The 23169-nt window shown below is 42.9% G+C and overlaps 1 protein-coding gene across 3 annotated transcripts in view; it reads right to left on the bottom strand.

Annotated features, from left to right (window-relative positions):
• MATR3 (matrin 3) overlaps positions 1-23169 on the bottom strand; it is a 53269-nt gene that overhangs the window by 14301 nt on the left and 15799 nt on the right. For 2 of the 3 annotated variants that reach the window (XM_053284945.1, XM_053284947.1), the window contains exons 2-8: positions 20330-20405; positions 16165-17220; positions 11387-11448; positions 6354-6395; positions 5139-5242; positions 4243-4295; positions 3422-3547 (exon numbers count right to left, since the gene is read on the bottom strand). In XM_053284945.1, coding sequence (XP_053140920.1) covers positions 3422-3547; positions 4243-4295; positions 5139-5242; positions 6354-6395; positions 11387-11448; positions 16165-17061 — 1284 coding nt within the window. In that variant the 5' untranslated portion in view covers positions 17062-17220; positions 20330-20405. The remainder of the gene's footprint in view (positions 1-3421; positions 3548-4242; positions 4296-5138; positions 5243-6353; positions 6396-11386; positions 11449-16164; positions 17221-20329; positions 20406-23169) is intronic. The other variant, XM_053284948.1, reaches the window with a different exon arrangement.

Raw genomic sequence — 23169 nt, 5'->3', positions numbered from 1 at the left:
AGGATTCCCAGAAATTCTATCGTTCTGGAAGGGGTGAGCTTTGATTTTTCATAGTTAACCTGGAGGCCCAGGTTGGAAAGGAGGGTGATGACCATGTGGACATCTTTGAGCAGGGACTGTGGGTTGTGGGCCAGCACGAACCAATCATCGAGGAACGGAAAAATTTGAATGTTTTGTTGTTGTAGGGCCGCCACCACCTGGGCCATGCATTTGGTGAACACCCGGGGTGCAGATGCCAGTCCGAAGGTGAGGGTGCGAAATTGGTAAGTGTTTTTTGCTATTCAAAAGCGGAGGAAACAATGGTGCTGGAGTCTGATGGTGATGTGATAATACGCATCCTCGAGGTCGATGGATACGAACCACTGGTTCTTTTGTAGGAGGGAGATGATGGTAGGAATCGTGACCATACGGAACCTGTGGTAGGTGATGTAGGAGTTGAGTTCTCGGAGATCCAAGATGGGGCGAAGGGAGCCGTCCGGCTTGGGAACAGTGAAGTATTGGGAATGGAAACCCGGGGATTGTGGATTGTGAATCAGTTCTATTGCGAATTTGGAGAGTATGAGTCGAGCTCAGCCAGGAGAGCCAGGGTGGGTGGAGTGGATAACAGGGAGTTGTATGGAGGAGTGGATGCAAATTCCATAGCATAACCGACCCTCACTATGGTCAGGGCCCAGGAGTCCGTGGTGATATTCTCCCAAGTGGGAATGAAAGGGGAGAGCCTGATGCCCCAGTGGGGAGGAGGGTATAAGTCATTGTCCTTCGGCTGGGGGCTGAGATCCTTTGAATCGCTGCTGCATCTTGGATCTGGTGAAATTGGAGCGCTTTCTGTAAGGCTGGTATCTGTCGAAGCGAAAGGACTTGTCCTGGGGTTGATAGTATTGCTGTTTAGACGAATACGGTTGGCACTGCCATTTTTGTGGTTTATAATGGTGGGTTGTGGAGTGTTGAAAACCCATGGAGCGGGCTGTGTTACGCAGTTTCTGCACTTTTTGAAGAGTGTCATCTGTTTTCTCTTCTAATAGAGAGGAACCATTGAAGGGAAGATCTTCCACTATGGATCTAGCATCAGGCGTGAGACTGGAAGACCTGAGCCAGGCATGGCGATGGAGGACAACGGAAGTCGCCATTACTTTAGCGGCTCCCCCTGTAGAGTGGCAAATCGCAGGAAGTTCCTGCTTAGAGACTTGCGTGGCTTCATGGAGAAGAACTTTGGTTGGGCCCTGCTGTTCTTCAGGGAGGTGATCCAAGAAGGGAGCAATATGGTCCCAAAGAAAGGACTGATATTTGGCATAGTATGCCTGGTAGTTTGTAATTCTTGCCAATAAAGAAAGCAATGGAGTATAAACGCCTTCCAAACACGTCCAATTTCTTCTCCTCTTTGTCGGGTGGGGTGGAGGAGGAATATCCCTTGAATTTAGAGAGGGAAGATTCAACCACAATCGAATCCGTAGATGGATATTGCTTCAGAAAGGAATCATCTTGATCCGCAGAAGCATGAATCTTGTAAAAGGAGTCAAGTCGTTTAAATGTTTGTGGAAGAGAGGAAGGCTTGACCCAAGAGGTCTTGGCCACTTTGAGAATAGATGAGTTTAATGGTAGTGATACCGATGGACGGGCATCATCTTCGATTAATTGAAAAAGGGGGTCAGGTTCTGATTTGTCCCTTAGAGAAAGTTGGACTCCCAACAAAGCTGCCATACATGAGACAAAGTCTGTATAAATACAGAAATCCTCTGATGGAGGATTGGGCCTAGGGTCCAGCAATAAAGAGGGAGACGAAGAGCCCAAAGATATCCTATTGGATAGGGAGGATTCTGGGCCTTCCTCATCCGAGGACGAATCTGACGAGTCAGTCGATACCGGAGGTCGAAGTGGCCGAATCAGGAGCCGAGGTGTTGCTCTGGAGTCGGGAGCAAAGGTAGCCGTGGCTGCCTGCACAGGCGAGATTCTGGGTGGAACCCGTGGAGATAGAAGAGATGTAGTTCGGGGTGGAGGAGGCGGCAAAGTTGTCAGTCCCGAGATCGAAGATCGAAGCCGAGGTCGAGTAAGGCGGTATAGAAGGGCGAGGAGAGGCAGAATGTCGAAGGGGCGGCTCCCCAGCAGTGGAGGCCCGATGGCATTGGCGAACTTCTTGATGAGTGTAGAAGTAGTCTGCTTCTTCTTCAACTTGTCTGGCCTAGCGCTCATCCAGAGCAGCTTCCAAGTCTTGGTTGACCCAGCTGCATGGTTGCTCCGGAGGGAGCTTCTCAGGCTCAGAGTCATGCTCGGACTCGTACACGGGATCGTGTGGGCTAGAGCCATAGGCGACCTCGGTATCAAGAATAGTTTCAGTATGTAGAGTTCAGAATCGATGTTTGGTATCGTGCGTCGATCTCTGCTTCTTTGTTGGTGGTTTGGAAGGAATGCAATGGTCCTTCTTTCTCTTTTTGGCCGGCTAGACAGAGCATGGCTCAATCAATGCCATAGTTGAAATCGACACTGCTACCAAACTCCTCGGTATCGATGTCGAAGCCCGAGCCATGGGATCGACAGGTACATTCACCTCGGGGGTCGTCGCCGAGACTCCCGGAGGAAATGGGCTCTAAGCCCTGGGCTGCAGGAGAAGCACTGGACGAGGCCTGCATGGTGGACAGTTTGTCCGAGCCCACAGTCTTGAACGCTTGTTCCCAAAGCCAAGAACGAAGTCGAGAGGCTTGATTTTTGCATGCCTGTCTGGTAAAGGCTGCACAGTGTAGAGAAGAGCCAACTTTATGGGATTCACCCCGGCAGAAGAGGCAGAGCTTGTGGCCGTTGGTCAAAGGGATTTTGGATTTGCCAGTGTAGAGAAGAGCCAACTTTATGGGATTCACCCCGGCAGAAGAGGCAGAGCTTGTGGCCGTTGGTCGAAGGGATTTTGGATTTGCAGCGACCACACTGCTTAAATTTTGTAGTTTTTGCCATAGGCCGAAGAAGGTATCGGAGAAAAAATGGAGGCCAAGGATCCGCAGCACGCCAGGCCCGAAGGCCGCAATGGGGTGGAAAATGAAACCAGGGAGAAAGCTGAGGGGGTGACTAGGGACGAAATAAAAACGCTAAGGAAGGGAAGTACTGAACGAAAATGGGCGGGGGGAAGGAAGGAGTTATGCAGGACTTGCAAAAGAGTCTAGCAAGGAGCAGCTCAGCAATGTGTCTTCAATCACGGACGAAGAAAGACTGGATAGGGAAGCCTGCACGGCCACCTATATATCGAGGGGGTGGGGTTATCGCCAAAAGTTAGAACTTAGAAGCTCCGATGTGGCCTCTGCGCAGGTGCAAAGCCCATTCGTGTAACGCACAGAGACCATGCCGAAGAACCACTGTACATCTGTGCAAGTTATTCCAAGTTCAGGTTCATTTACTAGGGAAATCAAATCAAGATTTACATTGTTTCAAAAACACTTACTTCATTAATTTTGTTCAAGATTAGGTGATTTGTGATTATTCCAAATGGTTCAACAAGCTGAAGCAACTGGTATCTCAAGTTTTTTCCTCTCTGAAAATCCATGATGTGCACAACTCTACTCGTTTCCTATTAAGACAGGCAGTAAACATAACATATTAAAAAGAGATTATTAAAATGTTCATCCTACTCATTTTGATACAGGATTTTTAACCTAAGTTTGTGATGACCTGATCACTGCTCTAAAGTTCAGTGTCAACATTTAAAAAGCAGACACCTTTAATCCAAGATAAATTTGAGGGGTGTAAAGTAATAAGTGTAGATGTGTGGGGGCGGTAAAGAAAAATAATTTAATAATAATCAAAAGGGAAGGCATGTGGCTTTTGTGTTTCACTTGTATTTTTTTGGCATGATACCTTGAGCAGAGATTAGAAGACACTACCATTAAGATCTTAAGGAACAGAGCAGTTCCCAAATCCAGCTAATGTTGACCATGTTCTCACCTGAGCTCCTCCACACAAAATCCTTGCACATAAAGTTTAGCATGTCAGGGAAAAGGCTGATCTGGTCTCTTCGAAAGGCTAGTGTTACTTGGTTTTAATCAAGGCACATTTTATACAGAGTAACATTCAAACATGTGAGCCATCTCTCTCTCCCCACTCCCTTTGCAGTCTATACTGGTATAATCCAGACATAAAATCACTTCAGTGAGAAGTAAATCCTCATCTCATTCTACTAGCCATAATAACTGCCATCCAAAAGTCATCCAAGGGCAAGAAATGCATCTTTGTTTTTAATGCATCAACTCCTGTGTCAATACTAACCACTCTGCCCTTCTGCATGTGTCTTGGTCCTTGCATACTTCCATTTCCAGCCCCTTGATACAAAAAAGTGAGCGAGAAATATATAATTAGCAGGCTTCTAAAAAAACTACTTCTAGTTGTACTATCACAACATGCTTTTGAAAGGTTTATGGAATGCAGTTCAATTAACATACCATGACTGATCATAACGGGTTTTTTTAAACAATTACAAGCCTTATTAAGCAATAAATCCTTACATTTTACACGCGGACACACCCTTACAAGTACCAAATTCAGTGGCTGATATCCAGACTAACATTTCATGTGCACAAAAGGGGAGGGACAGTTTTTCTTAACCCCTCAGGGACACATATTTCAGGAGGCACAGAGGACTGTGGAAGGAAGGGGGTGGGTAATCCGCAAGGAACCACGTCTTCCCATTGTCCATGCAACTTTTAGTCTGGATGTCTGTTTATCGTTCGTTTGTAAACCTCCTTGAGACACTTGTATGAGGCGGTATATAAAAGTAATGAAAACACCCACCCACACACCCACCCCATTTCTGTGATTCTGTTTAGACCGATTTAGAATAATCTGACACAGCATCAACATTTAAGCCACTAAAGCTGCAATTCTGTTCACTCTTATGCAAGAGCAGGCCACATTCAACACAACAGGACTTACTTCTGGGTAGACATGCAGGCGATTGCCCTGCACTGTACATCACACTACCAGCTAACTTTGTCCCCTATTTTTAAATCTTCAAAACACACTTGGTCATAAGTATGGATTTTTTTCCTGTCTTCCAGGTCTTAGTTCTTCACACAGTTCATACATAATACTGATCAGCAAAGCCTACTATGGCCAGGAACTGAGAGATTTAAGAGACCTCTCAAAGATGCATTTGCTCATATTACCTCTTGACCCAATTGGTGGCCCACCCAGATGAAACGGTGGTGGAGGTGGCCCCAGAATTCCAGGAGCAGGATTTGTAGACTGTTGCAACATAAATGGATCGCCCCTAGAAGTAACACACATGTACAAAATGAAGCCAGATTAACCTTTAAACAAAACAACTGTCTACACAGACTCCAAACAAGTTTTACCAAAAAAGTAATGAACTGTCAAGGCAGGGTCCCATTGTTCACTTTCTTCTGAAGAGACTAGCGGGTAATATTGGTCCAGCATGGCTACATAAGGCCAACTACTAGAGCTGGCTACAATTCTCAAAGATATATAAGGAATAAAATCTGTTCTTGAGATGACTGGTGAACACCTCCATTTATTTAAAACATTTTGAATATTTGAGGGTAATTTTAACCACAGAAAACACATCTGAGTCATCATTCCTCCAAATATCAAACAGTGACCCCTTGCTTGTCAGCTGGGTAGTGAAATGAGGACATCCAGACCAGAGTGGTTTATGTTACTGTGATTAAAAACAACAACCACCCTTCAAAAACAGCATGTTAAACACTACAGCCTTCAGGAGACATGGAATGCTGGGAACGTCCATTACAAAGGAGCAAAAAAAGTGTGTGTCGGCGAGGAGAGCATAGAGTGGGGAGAAATTGGCCGAGTCAAGCCCCTAATGATGGAGCTTGGTTTGGTGTAGTATCCTTGGGAAAGGGGAGGATTAGGATCAAGCAATGTGCTGTGAAGCGTACTGTAACCTCTAACCATAATTCCCAACCCCAAGTCCAGGATGGTATAAAACCATTAAGGGCTCTGGTCACTTTGACGCTAAAAGTCTTTGCTGGTGTGGGAAGCACGTGTAAAGAAAGTGCTTCCTCCAGTTTGAATAAATCATCCCGTAAGGGCTTTTTGCACTTACAATATTCTGGAACGAGAAGTACAGTTAGACTCAAAGATGTGAGACACAGCCTCTAACCTCAGTTTCCTCCAACCTCTCCAAAGGGAGATATACAATAGCCTCCCTACCTGAACTATTCCACTCGGGTTCTGTGCTAGATGAGCAGCTTCCGACTACTTGGCCCCAAACCTCAGCAGCCAGCACTAGATTGTTGAGGTGAGCAGGAAGCCATTTAGCGCACACTATCAAGACATCCCCCCACATTTCCTCATAGGCTGCCAACTTGTTCCCTTCTACTTGTAGAGCACGTTTTACTTACATTCCGTGTCCAGAATCATTATCAGGGTTCCACTCTGGATATCTTTAAAGAAGAACACAGACAGTCAGGAAGATGACATTCTCCTACAGCTCAAATATTGTGCATTTGTTTTTCACCCAAGCAGCAAAATGCTGAATACATAAAGAAGTTGCCTATATTGTAGTTACAGGACTAGCTTAGATAGGATGTACCAAAGTATTGATTATTCCTGATTTCTGAAATGACTGTAGGCTGGTTCAGGCATCACGTAGAATCACGATTAAAGCCTGGCCCTGGAAGACATGTGCAGGCCTCGAGAGTGCATGCTTCCCTCTCTGGTGCCCATGAGAGCACCTACTTCTGATTTAAGTGAGAATGAACCAAGACTGGTCATGATGTCCAAATCAACTGATCGTGGCTTATTCTAACCAACTAACTTAAACTAAACTGAATCTTTCTTACAGATCACAGTTTATTTCAAGCAAGCTAAGATCAACAGGTTTGGACGTCATGACCAATCCTGATTTAGTCCAATTTAAATTGGAAGTAGATGCTCACATGGGCACAGAAGAGGAGAGTGCATTCTTCTGAGGTGGGGCCAGGATTTAACTGTGGTTCCCACATGGTATGTAGACCACCCTGTGCCTTGAAATATGGCACTCTCTCTTACAAGCAAGTTACTTTAGGTTACTGACCCATTGCATACAAACTTGGAAGGAAATAAGGCTTTCTTTGATAGACATGTACAACTGAAAATCACAACAGACATTTGAATTCCATACACTTTGTTAAATGGACTAAACTTTTCATTTTTTTGTCATAACTCATCTCATTTCACCCAGAGATTGTATGACAGAGCCTCAGGTTTTGTTTCTTAACCTGGCCAAACAACAACAACAAAAAGGAAGAGGGATGCATGGGGGATTTACATAAACTATGAAAGGTTTATATACATTAGGGGGGTGCAGAACCAGTTCAAACATAAACCAGCACCTTACTGGCTTGTGCAGCTCCTCTAAGCTCCACCAATGCTTCCCCCAAGCAGCGTGGGCAGGCAGCAGCCTGGTTCCGGCTTTGCAGATGCCATTTATGTCACCATTTGTGTGCTGCAAATAGCCTCCGCATCCATGGAGGCCACACAAATGGTCTTGATGCACCTGCAGAGGCTGGAGCCAGGCCGCGGCCAGCCTGCACTGCTGGGAGAGAAGCACTGGTGGGAGGAGCTCTTGAGGCACAAACCAGTAAGGTGCCCTCTCGTCACCCTCACCCCAGCCACACTTAGAACATTTTTAAAGGCCTCCACCACCCCCTGGTGATGTAAAGAGGAATCCTCATCAGAATTACCCTTTACAAGCATAGCCCTTGAATTGGTTCGAACGTCCGGCTGGTTCAATTGAACCAGCTCGCAGACTGGCATTTCGGTTCAAATTTCTGTACACCACTAGTGTGAAGGCTTTTTCCTATTGCTGGATAGGAGGACATCTCATGGGTTATACTTGCCGTTGCTCCAGAGGCAGGACTATGCAAATTAACTTAGAACTAGCCAACCTCAGAAAAAGCATCTGTGCGGAGCTTTGGGGTCGGCTGTTTCCCCCTCCCTCTTCCTCCTGCCCCGGTATCTCCTCTCTTCCCCTTTCCTCCGGCCCACGCTCTCCAGCCCTCCTCCCCTCCTGTTCCTCCCCACACAGAGAGCTGCGGCGGGCAGCCAAGAAGGGCCCCACTGCCGCCGCCGTTTTTACTCTGTCTGCCCGCCGCCGCCTTTCTCTCCATCCGCCTGCCGCCGCCTTTCTCTCCATCCGCCTGCCGCCGCCTTTCTCTCCCCACTCCCGCTGCCCAGCGCCGCCTTTCTCTCCCCCGCCCGCCGCCGCCTTTCGCCCAGCCAATCAGGCGCCTCCGCCAGCCAAACAGAGCTCAGCCAATCAGGTGCCTCCCTCGCCGGCAGGCATTGCCTTGCCACATCTCCACACTGGTTGGTTAAGAGAATTAATTATAAAGAAACTTAAATAGCCCTGGGAATATAACCCCACTCAGTTCTGAACAGCCGAGATAACTTAGAGAACAATTTTAAGCAACAGTAAGTAGAGGGGAAAAGGCAGTCCCTGCAGTAGACCTGGACAACTCAAGCAGATGGTCTGAGTTGTCCTCATATCCAGCAGTAGGAAGAAGCCTTCAGGTCATGTTACCAATGCTCCTTTCCCTGCTGCTGAAAGAGGACATCTTGTGGGACAGGCCACAGCGGATGAGCCTGGGTGGGAAGTGTCCAGGAGTACCTGCTGTGGCACTCTTCTACTGAATGTAGCTTCAGCAGAGCACTGAATGTCCATCTGGTAATGTCTTGTAAAGGCAGATGAGGATGACCATGTTGCTATGTTACAGATCTCTGACAAAGGGGAATTTGTAGAAAAGGCTGCCATTGCTACTGCTACCGCCACGGTCGAATAAGCCGAGAGATGCAGGTGCGTTGGTAGCTTTAACATACTGTATGCCAGAGAAATGCAGGCTTTGAGCCACTTGGCTCTAATGGATTTTGAGACCTTTTGGCCCATGGAAGTGTGGAAATAAGACACAAATAAGCCATCTGAAGTCTGGCACAGTTCAGTACATTGGATATAGACCTTAAAGCAGTGTCAAACATCTAGCTTGTGCCATTTCCACTCTGATGAATGTGAAGGTTTAGCACAAAAAGAGGGTAAGATAATGTCCTGGAATCTATGAAATGCAGATGGCACCTGATGGATCGGGGATCAGTCTAAGTCTGGGGAAATTATGCAGAGGTGCTTATTTACTGTTGGAGTCTGAAGCTTAGACAGTCTTCTGGAAAAGGTAACAGCTACTAGGAAGGCCAGTTTAATGGGGGCCTTGTACCGCCCAAAATACTGTGTGTCGATTCCATGTCAGGAAACTGTATACAGTAGGCATAACTCCCCAGAGGAAGTGTTTGAGGTGCGATTGTATAAGGCGTTGTTGTCTGATGCTAGAGGCCAAAAGGCCCAAGTGTGCCACTGCTTTACCCTTACTTTTCTTTTGAGATTTTCTGAGGGGTCTGGCTTTCTGAGAACAAGAAAGGGGATGATTGATCTCTCCTTCACTTTATTGTCTTGCCCCCTTCGACAACCTGGACTGTTGGAGAGACTTATCCAGCATGGCTTTAAACCAGGTCTGCCATACTGAGGATACTGTCTTAAAGGCACCTAAAGGGCGAGTGGGGGGCATACCCAGTAAAGTCCACCGGTTCAGGGGATCCATGGGTGCTGGTCTGTTAGGTTCTTGGCTATCTAGTTGGGACTCACTGTTTGAAAACATGTGTCCCCGCTTACACTCTGTCCAATCAAGTCCACTCTGCTTCTGTGCCATTTTGGGGTATGGTCACTGTGGCTCACTTAGGCAACTAGGCCCAAGTGTCATTCTTCCTTCTTGCTGCCAAGGCCTACATTTCCCTTGTGGCGAGCATGGGATCCTCATGGCTCTTGCAAGCACAATCCATGCCTCCAGACAGGGCTGATGATTCCAGGGCTGGCCTTGAAGACCTGGGAGCTGAGAGCGAGGGGGGCTTCTGGAAGAGATTTATGATCATGTGGCAGGAGGCACACCTGTTGCCTGGGTCCTGGGCAGACTGGGGAGGGTTTTGAGTATCCCTACTTCCCTCAGCATGGCAGGACATACAGCCTGATAGTGTGAGGCCCAATGGCTGTTCCCCCAAATCCCGAATACACATGGTAGCTGGGGTGGCAGGCAACAACAGCTTTGTGGCACTTGGTGTGCTGATGGGGGACCCTGGAGTAGGAAAACTTGCATAATTTTGATTGTCTCTAGGAATAAAGATGTTTAGGATCTGAGGACCACTCTGCATCCTAACTGCTGGTTCCAGGGAAAAAGTAAGGAGCAGGAGAGAGAGGAAGTCAGAGAAGAAAAAGGGACTTTTTAATAACCAGGAAGGAAAGAATTCTGGAAGGATAAAATAACTGAAGAGGAGCTAAGGCAGCAGGCTTTTGGGAGAGGGGAAAAAAGGCTGCCTCTGGAGCAGACACAGGACTATCAGAACTGGGTGGGGTTATCCTTCCCAGGGCTATTTAAACTTTCTGCATTTCCCCCAGTCTTGCCTCTGGAATAACAGGAAAACATAATCCACGGGATATCCTCTTATCCAGCAGTAAGGAATAGTGGGGGAGAGTGGGGAGAATCCCAGGGCACCTAGAAGTCAAATATTTTGTGGTATGAGCTTCAGTAGGCAGCCTGCTTCATCAAATGCATAAAGCAGATATTGAACGTGTTGCTACTCTCCATATCAACTATGTCAGGAATTCTCAATGATCCCAATCATTCAAAGGCTTTGTGTGGGTTCTTTTGTGTTTAACAAAGGACTTTCTATCAGCATAGCTTTTCCCCACAGCCTGAACATTTGTATGGTTTTTCTCCAGTATGAAGCCTCTTATGACTGGCAAGCAGAGAGCTAGTATTATTCGACTTCAACTCCCATAATCCCCAGGCCCAGTGGCCTTTCGCTGGGGATTATGGGAGTTGACATCCAATAACAGCTGGAGACCCAACATTGAGAATCCCTGAACTATGTGATGAAGTAGATTCTAGTCCACGAAAGCTTTTGCCACAGTAGATGTGTTACTCTTGCTGCTCTTTACAAGCCAGGATGTGAAATTAAGATCAAATCCTGGTTTTTAAGTTACCATTAAGCAATAGCTCCTTTAGATGACATGCAGAGTTTAGAAACTAGCCTATGAAACCATGGTTTCAGATACTGATTTGTTAACTAGTCAGAACAAACCACAGTTCCCTGAACTATCTGAACTCTGGAAACTGTGGTTTGCCCCAAGTTCAGACATAACAAAGAACTGTAATTTGCTCACAAGTGGAAGCAGAATCCCCTTCCCTCATGTATAAAGAGGAAATGCATGAGCCTCATCCTTTGCTTGTCCCATAAGTAATCACTGCTCACTACCTAATTATTTTGGAATGTTAATGGAAAGCATTCGTATTTTCTGAAAAAAATTAAGTTATTTCAGTTAAGGAAAAACATTTTAAAGTCTTCAAGTCCATACATTTCAAGGAGAAGTTGACAACGTCGGCTATGTGTTGCTCCATCGATATGCTGGTTCCACTCCTGCAGCAGAGTACAAGGTCAAATTATCAGGAACAAAATTATCAGTAACAACGTTTAAACTAACTCCTACACAATCATTCACAAGTCAAGCAAAATCTCAAATGTAAGAGGGAAAGTCTTTATCTTGGGATGTGTACGATGATTAGAGGGTATATAGCTTATTATCCAAACAAAGAACTCAAAATATGCAGCTTTTTGTTATGGAAAAAAACAAATCCAAGTTAAAAATTTGTCAGCCATTTACATTTTCTTTTTATGTCCCTCTTGCTGAATATTTTTTGACATTCAAATACCAGACTACTCATATGAGCTCTGTATTGTATTCTGTTTTTTCCTATCATCTTGATATTAGGATCTATAAAAGTAAGGGAAGACAGAAAGAATCCAAAGAAAACAATCTGGCTACCTATAACTACAGGTTGCTTACCTGTAACTTTGGTTCTTCTAGTGGTTATCTGTCCTTTTACACCAATCGGCTTTGCGTCTGCACAGAGACCTTGTCCAAACCTAACAAGCTCAATTATCTTGCTTTAGGCAGGAACCCTGCCCACAGCTGCTATATGCAGCTACGCCACTCCACATCCCCTCAGTCACGAGTCCATCTTCAGTAGATCCAGCGGGGAGGATGGGAGGGCATGTAAAAAGACAAATGACCACTAGAAGAACCAAAGTTACAGACAAGCAACCTGTAGTTATAGGTAGCCTCTGTCTTTTACACCAATGGGTGCATAACAAGCTAGCACAGAAGGTAGAGGGAAAAACCAAACAGAAACACAGATGTACTCAAACAAGAATTATTTATTTCAAATTAACAAAAGCACACCAACTGAAAATAGACTGCAGGACAGTCCTGCCAAATTTAGCATAATTGTGTGCCCTGGCATCAACAGCATACTGACAAATAAAAGAATGGGGCGAAGCCCAAGTAGCTGCTTGATGGATAGTGTCTAGGCACGCTGGATACTCTGGGTTACTTCCGGTAAAGGGGGCAATGGGGCGGCAGGGAGGAGCGCTGGCCACAGGAAAAATGGAGGAAAAATGGAGCGCTGGCAACAGGAAAGTGGAGGGAGTGGTATGTGCACCCTCTCCTGCCCTTGAAGGTGTACCCTTTGCCTGGTTCCGTGCACATCCCTAATAAGTTACATTAAATCTGCACCAATCCCATGAGAATGGTCTTGTTCAGATCAGTGCCAAACTATAGCTTAGTTCCAACAAGAATACACCACAGCGTGCCTGGGGGTTGCACACCTCCCTTCTCATTCATGTGCAATAAGCTTCCATTTGTGGTTAATAACTAACTACAGTTTCCCATTTTATCTATACACAGAAAAGATCCTGGTTTGTCAACTATGCTTTGTACAAAACAGTTAACCACACACAGAGAATCATGCAGTTTGTTGCACATCATGAACACAAGTCTCCAATTTGCATGTGAAACGAGTTAGTGGTGGTGGGAATGGAACCTGAGGCTTTCAAAAGTGTTTTCTCATAATGATACTCCATGATTTAGCAATACATCTGAACCAGGGTCTAACACTGAACCTATTTGAAGATAAAAATTAGAAGCAAGTCCAGTGTCTACTGTCTTTCCTTTCCAGAGTGACTTATGTTAATTTGGCCGCTGACCTCATGACTATGAACAGCCTAATCAAATTGCCCCTTTAGTAATCCCCACAGTGCTGCTTTTAGACAGAATTCTAATTGTGCTGCGTGCAGAATTCAACATCCCAAAATTCTCAAGCATGTTTTTTGTTTTTGTTTTTCAAGCAATATGTCTATCTGTTATGGCTGTGAGGACAACCTTGGAAGAGCGTGGGCAATGCCTGCTGAGGTTTGGGAAATGAGGCGACTGAGAAGGAATTACAAGGGACAGGCTCAAAAAACCTTGCGCAGTGCTCTGTCTCTCCCAATACCTTGATACAGAATACATGAGGTTGTATCCTTATGTATAATATGCATTTGTGTGTTATATACAGGCTGCAGAATCCAGTTTTCCATGGCATAGAATGAGGTTCAATCGGTAATGGTTTTAAGGAGAACAGCAGAGACAACCTTGCTTTTAGGGCATTTCTGATCAATGTTAGATTGATGAAAAGCAGTGTGCTACAGATTCATTAAAATAAATTACATCCAATCATCACATAAATTAGCACTCAGAAAAAAGGTTAGTAATTCAAGAGGCCTACAGCTTTCTATACTCACAAAAAATGCCTTAATTCCACTGAGTCTAAAATAGTTCTCCTAGTAAAACAAGGATATGTTCCTTCCAGCTGTACCCCATTGTGTTAGAGGCAGTTGAGCATGACTAAATATTTGTGTTCATGATTTCCATGTTCTCAAGGAGACAGGAACATTTTTCATTCATTCCCTTCCCTGTCTAGGCACACTACTTCTATCTTACACCTACAGATTATCTTAGCAGCACTCCGTAGCCAAGGATCAACTTATCATTCATTCATTCAATTTCTATACCGCCCTTCCAGAATGGCTCAGGGTGGTTTACAAATAAAAACAAGAACAGTTAAAATCAATCAACAATTAAAACAAAGATTTTAAAGTACCACAAGACAACAGTTAAACAATAAAAACAGTTTAAAAACCCTGAAAAACCAGGTACACTTAAAACCCTTTACAACAATTAAAAAACCCTGGAAGGCCAGGCCAAACAGATAGGTCTTAAGGGCTCTTCTAAAAGCCAATAAAGAGTTCAAATTACAGATTTCTGCAGGGAGTGCATTCCACAGTCCAGGAGCAGCTACAGAAAAGGCCTGCCTCTGAGTCACCACCAGACGTACCAATGGTAACTGGGGATGGACCTCCTCAGATGACCTTAGCGTGCAGTGGGGATCATACAGAAAAAGGCGCTCTCTAAGGTAACCCGGACCTAAGCCGTTCAGGGCTTAAAAAGGTAATAACCAGCACTTTGTATTTTGCCTGGAAACATATCGGCATCCAGTGCAAGCAACTGTTTCAAAACAGGCATAATATGGTCTCTCCAAGTTGTCCCGGAGACAGAGATTGGGGCAGGAAACAGGGGGAGGGAGTGTAGAAGCAACAACCAACCAATCGAATTCTCCCAACTAAACCCCTAAAAGTAAGTAAACTACAGCACAGATGCTCTGTGCGGGTTCACCTAGTTAAAAATATTTCCCATTAAAATAACATTTTTTTTCAGTGTGTACTTTCATTTAGAGTTTAATTAATGTTAGCTTCCAGAAAAAAAGCTACATATGTCAAGACCATTTTGTCCTTGAGATGCATGCTCTGCCTCCCTTCTCAGCAGAACTAAGTGAGGAAAATGGCACTGTAAAAGTTAAGAGCTCCCCACCATTTATAAGCACTTTAGCATCCCTTTCTCTTTGTGAGATGCAGATTTTATAATACCACAAGTTTTCTTCAGTTGAGAGAATGATCTTTAATGCACAGCAACTATTTTTGTACATGTTCTGCAGAATCCAGGCAATGTATCAACACCTTTCCATTAAAACGTCTCTGCATTAGACCTGTCAAAACTTTAAATATTACATATACAATTGAGCCAAAGACTGCATTTTATAGTTCTGTGGATTTGAGATTCATCTCCCTCCATATGATCCACAAAAACGTTAATTATGATTGGCAAGAGAAAATGTAAAATGTCCGATATAGAAGATTCAAGCAGAGAAGATGAGCAAAATATAGCACTTCATTTTTCCACTAGTCTTTTCAGATAGTGAAACAAAACTAAGGTATTTTCTAAGAGTAGATATGCATGGGAATCTGTACCTCCCAGTAGTTACTGTGAAGAAAGCATTAGTAAAAGACAAAAACAATTTCAAGTTCACAGTGTGCACTCTTACCTGGAATATATTTTGTCACGTTTTGGGGAAAAAAATTGAGACAGGGACACTAATAGCCAGTTTAGTAAACAACTGGCAAACTAGTAGATGATGAACAGATTGTAAAACAGTCAGAAAACCTGAATAAAGCAACACTAGGACACTTGCTACTTTCTCTGAGAACCGAATTAGGAATAAAGAGAGAAGTCTATTTTGTTCCTTAAAAAAAACAAAACAAAAAACCAGGATCTACTCTTAGATGTAGAGAATGCCAATAAGAGCATGATTTTGCACAGCAACAGATTGGATGTCTGAGGTTCCAAATAGGGACAGATGCATTATGTAATAATAAAAGAGAGTGAAGTGTTTAAGAAAGTCGTGAAAGGGGAGAACAAATGAGAAGTTTCAGTCACAGTATGAAAACAGCTTTTAAAGTGAATTTTTAAAAAGAATGAACTCATCTTAAAACTGAACTACAGTCCTGCAAATAGGTTCCACGACACTACATTAAGTTTCTTTGGCCACTGACAAGAGGAAAAAAGCAGAACTGTGCAAGGTCGCAACTATAAATCAATCAGCAATCAAGACAGATGGGAAAGAATGCCAAGTCTAGCTTCTTGAATAACTGCAACACAAAATGAAAAAAATCACCACCCCAAACTAGGTTAAGAGACTATGCAGATGCAATATATAAATAGACTCGATGACAACTAACCTGGAGTTAAGCCATATGGGTGAAACAATATGTTAATGCCAAGCCCTGGTTTAATGGGTCTTTCCCACTTAAAAGCTCTTTGAGACCTTTGCATATGTAATCAGAACATAGACACTGAGGCAAAGAAACAAGCAACAGGGACTACAAAGTAAAGAAAAAATAAGCATCTGATGCTCAACTCACCTTATTAGAATGAACAGGCAAATCACAGATAGAGCACAGATGGGGATAACCCTTCGGTAAGAGTCCATGGAAGTCTTCAATATTGCTATTTGGAGGAGCGCCTCTCTTTTTTTCAAAGAGAGATCTCTCAGGGCCCCGGTCCATTCTGTCATACTCACTGTCAAATTTACGATACTTATGTGAAGTCTCACCATAATAAGAGTCATCCCTACACCTTTCTCCATCTCTTAATCTGTCATCTTCATAATCCAGTCTGTCATAATAAACAGATTCTTGAGAACGACTTCCATGATCATAGTCAACCACTGGGTTGAGACTAGAACCACGATCGTCAAAGCTATCTCTTCTAAAATGCCTTTTCTCTTCCCAATCGTCCCTAGATACTCTGTATGACGGCTCCCGTGCAGCTGATCTGCCATCTCTACCATAACTCAGTGAAGTGACTTCTTCAGCTCTCCTCCTCTTAAGTTGCAGAAGAATTTGAGGCAAGTTTTCAGGAGTGATCTTGTCCTCAGGATAGCGACTCAGTTCATCTAAGTCTCTAGCAGACAGACCAAAGCTGGCCAGAATGTTAGTGGCCTGCTCTGCATCTCCACGGTGCTGAGAAGACAGAGAGAGTGGGCCTCTACTTCCAATGTTAAATATAGACTGTAAAGCATGGGAAGATGCACTAGCAGAAGACAGCGCACTATGAGATCCTTGTTGATTCAATGAAGAACTCACTCCAAAATTCATTAAGCTAGCAAGGCGTGCAGTACCCTGGTTCATCCTTCCAAGAGATGCTGGCACGTTTAAAGACTGGGTAGCAGCAGCAAGAAGGCCTATTCCTGCAGACAGGTCACGTCCATGACCTTGGGAATCCCTACTTAGAGATGAGTGCTGGAACGACTTGGACATTGCTGAACTATAGCTTGTCTATTATGGATCAGTTACAGATGTCTGAAAAGAAAGCTCACACTAGAAAGCTAGGTAAACTTCACTTCAAAAAGGTAACGCCAAGAAAAGGGATCAATAATGACCGGAGATCATCTTCAAGCTGAGAAACACCAGACAAGTCTGTAGAAAAACAAGCAGGTTTAGTCATAAATCCCTTTATGCAGATGCAATTTAAAAGTTTATGCATCAGGTTGATCTAAAAACAAATATAAGATCTTACATGGCTTTTATTACATAACTTCAACCGACTGAAGATGTGTACCCAGAACCCTATTATATATGACTTTTTGGTTTAAAAAAACCCTAGTTCTCCCCACCCCCCTGCATATGCACCAACTTTTGCTTATAACGTGCACTTTTGTTTTGAAGATCAATGGTGTTCAACTAGATGTACAGAATTCTCTATTTTCAAGCCTTCATATTTAAATAGCAGGGTGAAATCATATGTTACTGCAGTAAATTCCAAGGGAGGAAAAAGACCACAATACATCACTTGTGGAACCAAGAACTGTAACTCACATTGTTGGAAATTAAACCTATACTATTATAGGAAAGGATAGGAGGAACTTAAAGAATAGCTGATGTCTGAATAAGTGTTTAATGAAAGAGTTACCAAATGAGACCAAATCTATTCAGTAAAACTGAATTACTGATAAGACTTTTATGAAGAAAAATAGGTTTCAAGTTTGGCAGAAGTACATGAGACCTCTTGTTCAAGTAACAGTTTATATGTTGTTAGCACCACATATGAACTGCGTAGCTGTGTATTTCAACATTAAGTTGTTTGCACAGACTAGGATGCAAGATCTTAAGCCAAACAAAGCCAGATCTCATGAATACTGGAATTGGGAGACTCCAATTTTGCCTAAAAGAAGATAATTTCTATAGCACTATTCCCAAACTAGTTAATTCAAGGATATGTGCTGTTGTCTTTCAGGAAAGACTTGAAATTTAAATTAAAACATGTGATAAGATTCTCATGACATTTTGACAAAACCATTCTTTGAGCTAACTTCTTATTCTTGCAATGCTCATCTACCTCATCCTATGACAACAGTAAACAATGTTTAAAAGTCCACTCGCTTCTACCGAGTGACTTTAGAAGAAGAGAAAAGGTTCATGACATTTTTCTAAAGGACCAAAGAGTGCAATTTGAATTCCTATATCCTTGCACTGAAAACTAAGATCTTATGTTACTTAGCCACTTCTGAAAATTCCACTAGTTGCGGTCTCATAGCACTCACCCTGCTACTGAGGAATAGTTTAGGGACAGGATAGAAAAATGGTAGACCACTACATCCCTTGGAGAGAATACCTTGCACAACCAGAAGCAGCACTGTTTCAGTTAGGAAGCAAGACCCAAAAAATGCAGGCAAGTGTTGACAAAATGTAAACACTCTTAGAGTTATGTATTGTTTCACTGGTAGGTGAATTTTTTGGGGGTGGGGTGGGGAGGTATTTAGCTATACCAAAGAATTCTATCAACTTCTGCAGTGACAAGATGCTATACAACGAGAAGCATACTTATACTGTCAAAAGCCTGTACACTTGCATCATAAAGAGATAGCACAAAACTTATTTTCACATAGCTTTTAAACTTGGTTGCTTCACATGGTGGCTCATCAACAACTGATTAACTTGGAGCCTATGCAGCTCATATTGTAACAAAGATAAATTTATCAAATTAAATTGCATAGGTTTGGGGGAGAAAAAACTGAACAGCATTCATGGAGGTTTAGAACAAGGAGGATGTTCCACATACTGAAAGCACAGAGTAGATGCCAACAGGAGTAGAAGGGAAACAAAAAACAAATGCAGAGTGAAACACAAGTTCTCCCATAAGATTGGTTAAACACAAGAGCTGGTAAATAAAATAGTGTTCTAACATTTTAGGTCTGCACATGAGACCGATAGTCACATGCTCAGCAATAACACTGCACATGGCTTTTGAATGAAGAATTTTTGGTAAACTGAAGACAACAAATTTGTTCTCAGGCTTGCAAATAACTGCAGGCCTACGGCAAGTAAATTGCCCCAGACCAGTAGGTGGTGACCCAGAACTCTTGGTTCATAGCAAGCGAGTCCAGCCCTTTCAATGATCAGCACAAGGCCTGGCCAGCTTTTAGTGTGCACTATCTAGCTAGCAACTTGGCAAATTAAGTCCTCTGCTTCCTTGTGAAAACAGTGACTTAGCTACAATGGCAAAGCTTGGCTGGAATGCTTTTTTCTCAAGCTCTTGCTTATCTTGAGGCTAGGTAATAAGAAGCCATGGTGAGTCAGTCACTATTAGCGTAATGCATTGTTTGAACGAAACAAATAGGGTGGGGTCAGAGAGAGGAGACTATGATGTTTGCTATTTATTCTAAGTATCAGTTAGACTTCTGTATTTGAAGGAACATGGTGGTTAGCTATAGTTATGCAGCGATAAGACTCTCTGCAGATGCTGCCCTTACTGCAGAAGTTCTTAGGCAGAGCCTGGACACTAATAAAGCACAGCAAGACCTGACCCAAAGTACAGAGGGTGTGGTGGGTGGCACTTCTACATTCAGCTACACAGCCCTAAAGCAAATCATTCTGTGTTGCAACCTGTTCTCAGTTTTTGGCAAAAAAATAAACACCAAAGCAACCCCCATTTTCCAATTCCAGGAGTGTGTGGTTTCTCAGTAGAAAAATCAATACTTTGTACTCAGAAGCTTTTGACATGTTCTTGAGTTAAGCTATAGCAGCGAAAACAGGTTACGCACCAATTCAAATCAAGCACTGGATGATGGGATGGAGAAGACAAGGATGTTAACCTTTAGCTTCCAAGCTAGACTATTCACTGTTCTTTAGTGTGAACAGGTATTGGTTTGAGCTATGTAGCACCCTTCAATGTGTTCTAGAAGTTTGGTTTTCCTACATGGTGTTCTCTAGTTAAAGAGGCATCTGCCTCTTTAAAATAATTCCAAAGTAAAAAGCCTGAACACAGTCCACCTTTTAACTTCTGTAATCCCTGAACCACCATTTATTACTTCTGATTTAAGGTTTCAAAAATCAGACCATTTATCTGGATTTTGAGAAGTAGATCTATACACACATGGGCCAACAGGCTAATTGTGTCTGAGAACTTAATTGCAAGGCTGATAACCTTCCTTTCAAGAAGGGGAACCATTATTAGTATACCCCTCTGATTTTAGTCAGTGGCTGAAAGTTTTGGACAACATCAGACCCAGGAGCATCTGAAGAATACCTCCTAACACCAAGTTGGGCTGCACAGCAGATGGTTTCACTGCATCCACAAGGCTGATTATGAAAGCGATGTAAACCTACAAGGAAAAAGGAGATATCAGAGAAGGCAAGTCTTAAAAGCAGATCACTGAAAGGGTAGGGGAGAGACAGACAAGAGAAACAATGCCCCATATAGCCTGGTCAGTACTACTACTCTGCAGTTCAACTAGTTGTATTCAATTGTAATAATGATAATAATTATTATTATTTTACATTTATATCCCGCTCTTCCTCCAAGGAGCCCAGAGCGATGTACTACATACTTCAGAGCCAGCGTGGTGTGGTGGTTAGAGTGCTGGACTAGGACCGGGGAGACCCGAGTTCAAATCCCCATTCAGCCATGAAACTAGCTGGGTGACTCTGGGCCAGTCACTTCTCTCTCAGCCTAACCTACTTCACAGGGTTGTTGTGAAAGAGAAACTTAAGTATGTAGTACACCGCTCTGGGCTCCTTGGAGGAAGAGCGGGATATAAATGTAATAATAATAATACTACTTGAGTTTCTCTTTCACAACAACCCTGTGAAGTAGGTTAGGCTGAGAGAGAAGTGGCTGGCCCAGAGTCACCCAGCTAGTATCATGGCTGAATGGGGATTTGAACTCGGCTCTCCCCGGTCCTAGTCCAGCACTCTAACCACTACACCACACTGGCTCTCCATGCTTAAGGAATATGAACTAAAGGGAAATTAGGATAGCTATCTTCAAATCTTTAGCCCTATTCAGATATTATGTTTCACAGATACCTGTACACATGTACATGTTTGTGTAAATGAATATACATATTTCACTTTATAGGTTAACGTGGGTTGAGGTCCCTTAAATGCATGCTATAGATATGAAGTGTACTGTTGTATGTGTGTCCCATGCAACATATGAATAACTTTACCTGTGTACAGATCAGCATGTGCTACACTATACACAGATTGTGCATGCATTGAACGTAACATGTGAATAGGGCTTTAAGCATTTTCTAAAACTGGTTTTTGATCCTATATCTTGAAAACAGTAGAAAAGGGAATAAAGAAGGGGCTAAGCTTATACCAACAAGTAACTGTCTCCAATATTTTCAGATTCAGTTTCTCATTCAAGTAACAACAAAAGATATATCCTTTCAAGTTCCATGCAGTTTTATCATTCAGCATGAACATAATCAGTGAGTAGTACTTAAAACCCCCTATCACTGAACCGCTTTATTTATTTATATACCACCCGATTTTAAATGTGCGTGCATATATAAAATAAAGCAGGTGGTATATAAATAGATAAAGCAGTTCAGTCATAAGGGATCTCAAGCACTACTCATTTATGTTCATGCCAAATGATAAAACTGCATTGTAGTTTTGATAAAATGCCGAACGATAAAACTGTGCACGCATTTCTAGGCATTGTATACCTAGAGAGTTGTGTACTAGCTTTATATAGTTACTCATTAAGAAGGTCTGAAAAACAGTACTTTTTGTAACATGAGCAGTGTATTTATAAAACAAATTAACAGGAGAGTTTATGATCACAGTCATTCAGCTCTGAAGAACAGCAGCAAACTGAGCTAGATATTCTACAAGTGATTAGTAAAATGTTATTAATCCCACTATTAAGCCTCAGGCAAACAATGAAACATTCCAGTTTCAAAATAAACTCCCTATTTCACACAGGAGTATAATAGTAAGTTAACTGCCATCTTTAAATCTTAAAAACATAATTAAAACTACTTAACGCAGATGGCTTCCCTCTCTGAAAATCTTTAAAAACCCATTCTTTTCCTAATCCTTCAATCCCAATCCCAACCCTAACCCAGGTTTAGTATTAGTAACTGCATTTGCTCACATTTTTTCCCTTTTTAGCATACTTTCCTTAAAGAAAGTAAGCTTATGAGATCTCCCAGCATTGTGCATGTGTGTGTTTCCCCTGATCAACTTTGCAATGCCTGGACCAATATGAACCAAATTGGGTAGTTATAGGGACATATAGGGACACCTCAATGATGTTGTTTGTAATGACGTCATCTACCCTAATTCAAGATGGCAGATGTGTAAACGTTTAAGGGACAAGAGGGCTAACGTGTGAATCACCTAACTGATTTAAACCAAATTTGGCAGAGTTGTAGGGACACATCATCAGCATAGTTTGTGAATTGAGTCATCCACCTCAACTGCAAGAACAGATGAGGCACAAGTGGGTTAACTTGTGAAGTTGCTAAGAATAAATTAAGATTATAGGAAAAGGAAAGTAGACAGATTAGTTCTTATCAGAATTTAAGAACCTAAGAACAGCCCTACTGGATCAAGCCAAAGGCCTATCTAGTCCAGCATCCTGTTTCACACAGTGGCCTACCAGATACCTCAGGGAAGCCCACAGGCAAGAGCTGAGGGCATGCCCCCTCCCCTGTTACTCCCCTGCAATTGGCATTTAGAGGGATCTTATCTATAAAATGGAACATGTCACATTATGTTATGACCAATGGTTACAACAATAAAAACTTACACATTCACTCCTTGAGAGACTTGTCTCTCCTCCATTAACTACCTCACTGTTGATTTTAAAAGATTACTTGAGACATGGACCTTTCTGCTGACAAAACTCTCAAGTGCCATGTACATTTATGAAACTGAACCAACAAGCTAGCTTTTTAAAAACCTGAATAAGCATAATGGGCTTTAAAAGAATAAGATTAGCCAAAGTATTCTACTATGTTTTCAATTACGGTATTCCAAATTTTGTACTCAGAACTTGCAATTACCACCCCAATCTACTTCACTTCCTTCTTTCATGCACTAGAGAAGACATGACATAGAGTTTACTTAACA

The sequence above is a fragment of the Hemicordylus capensis genome, chromosome 1, assembly GCF_027244095.1.
Source record: "Hemicordylus capensis ecotype Gifberg chromosome 1, rHemCap1.1.pri, whole genome shotgun sequence".
NCBI classification, from domain to species: Eukaryota; Metazoa; Chordata; class Lepidosauria; order Squamata; family Cordylidae; genus Hemicordylus; species Hemicordylus capensis.
This window is presented reverse-complemented; position numbering and strand designations above follow the sequence as displayed.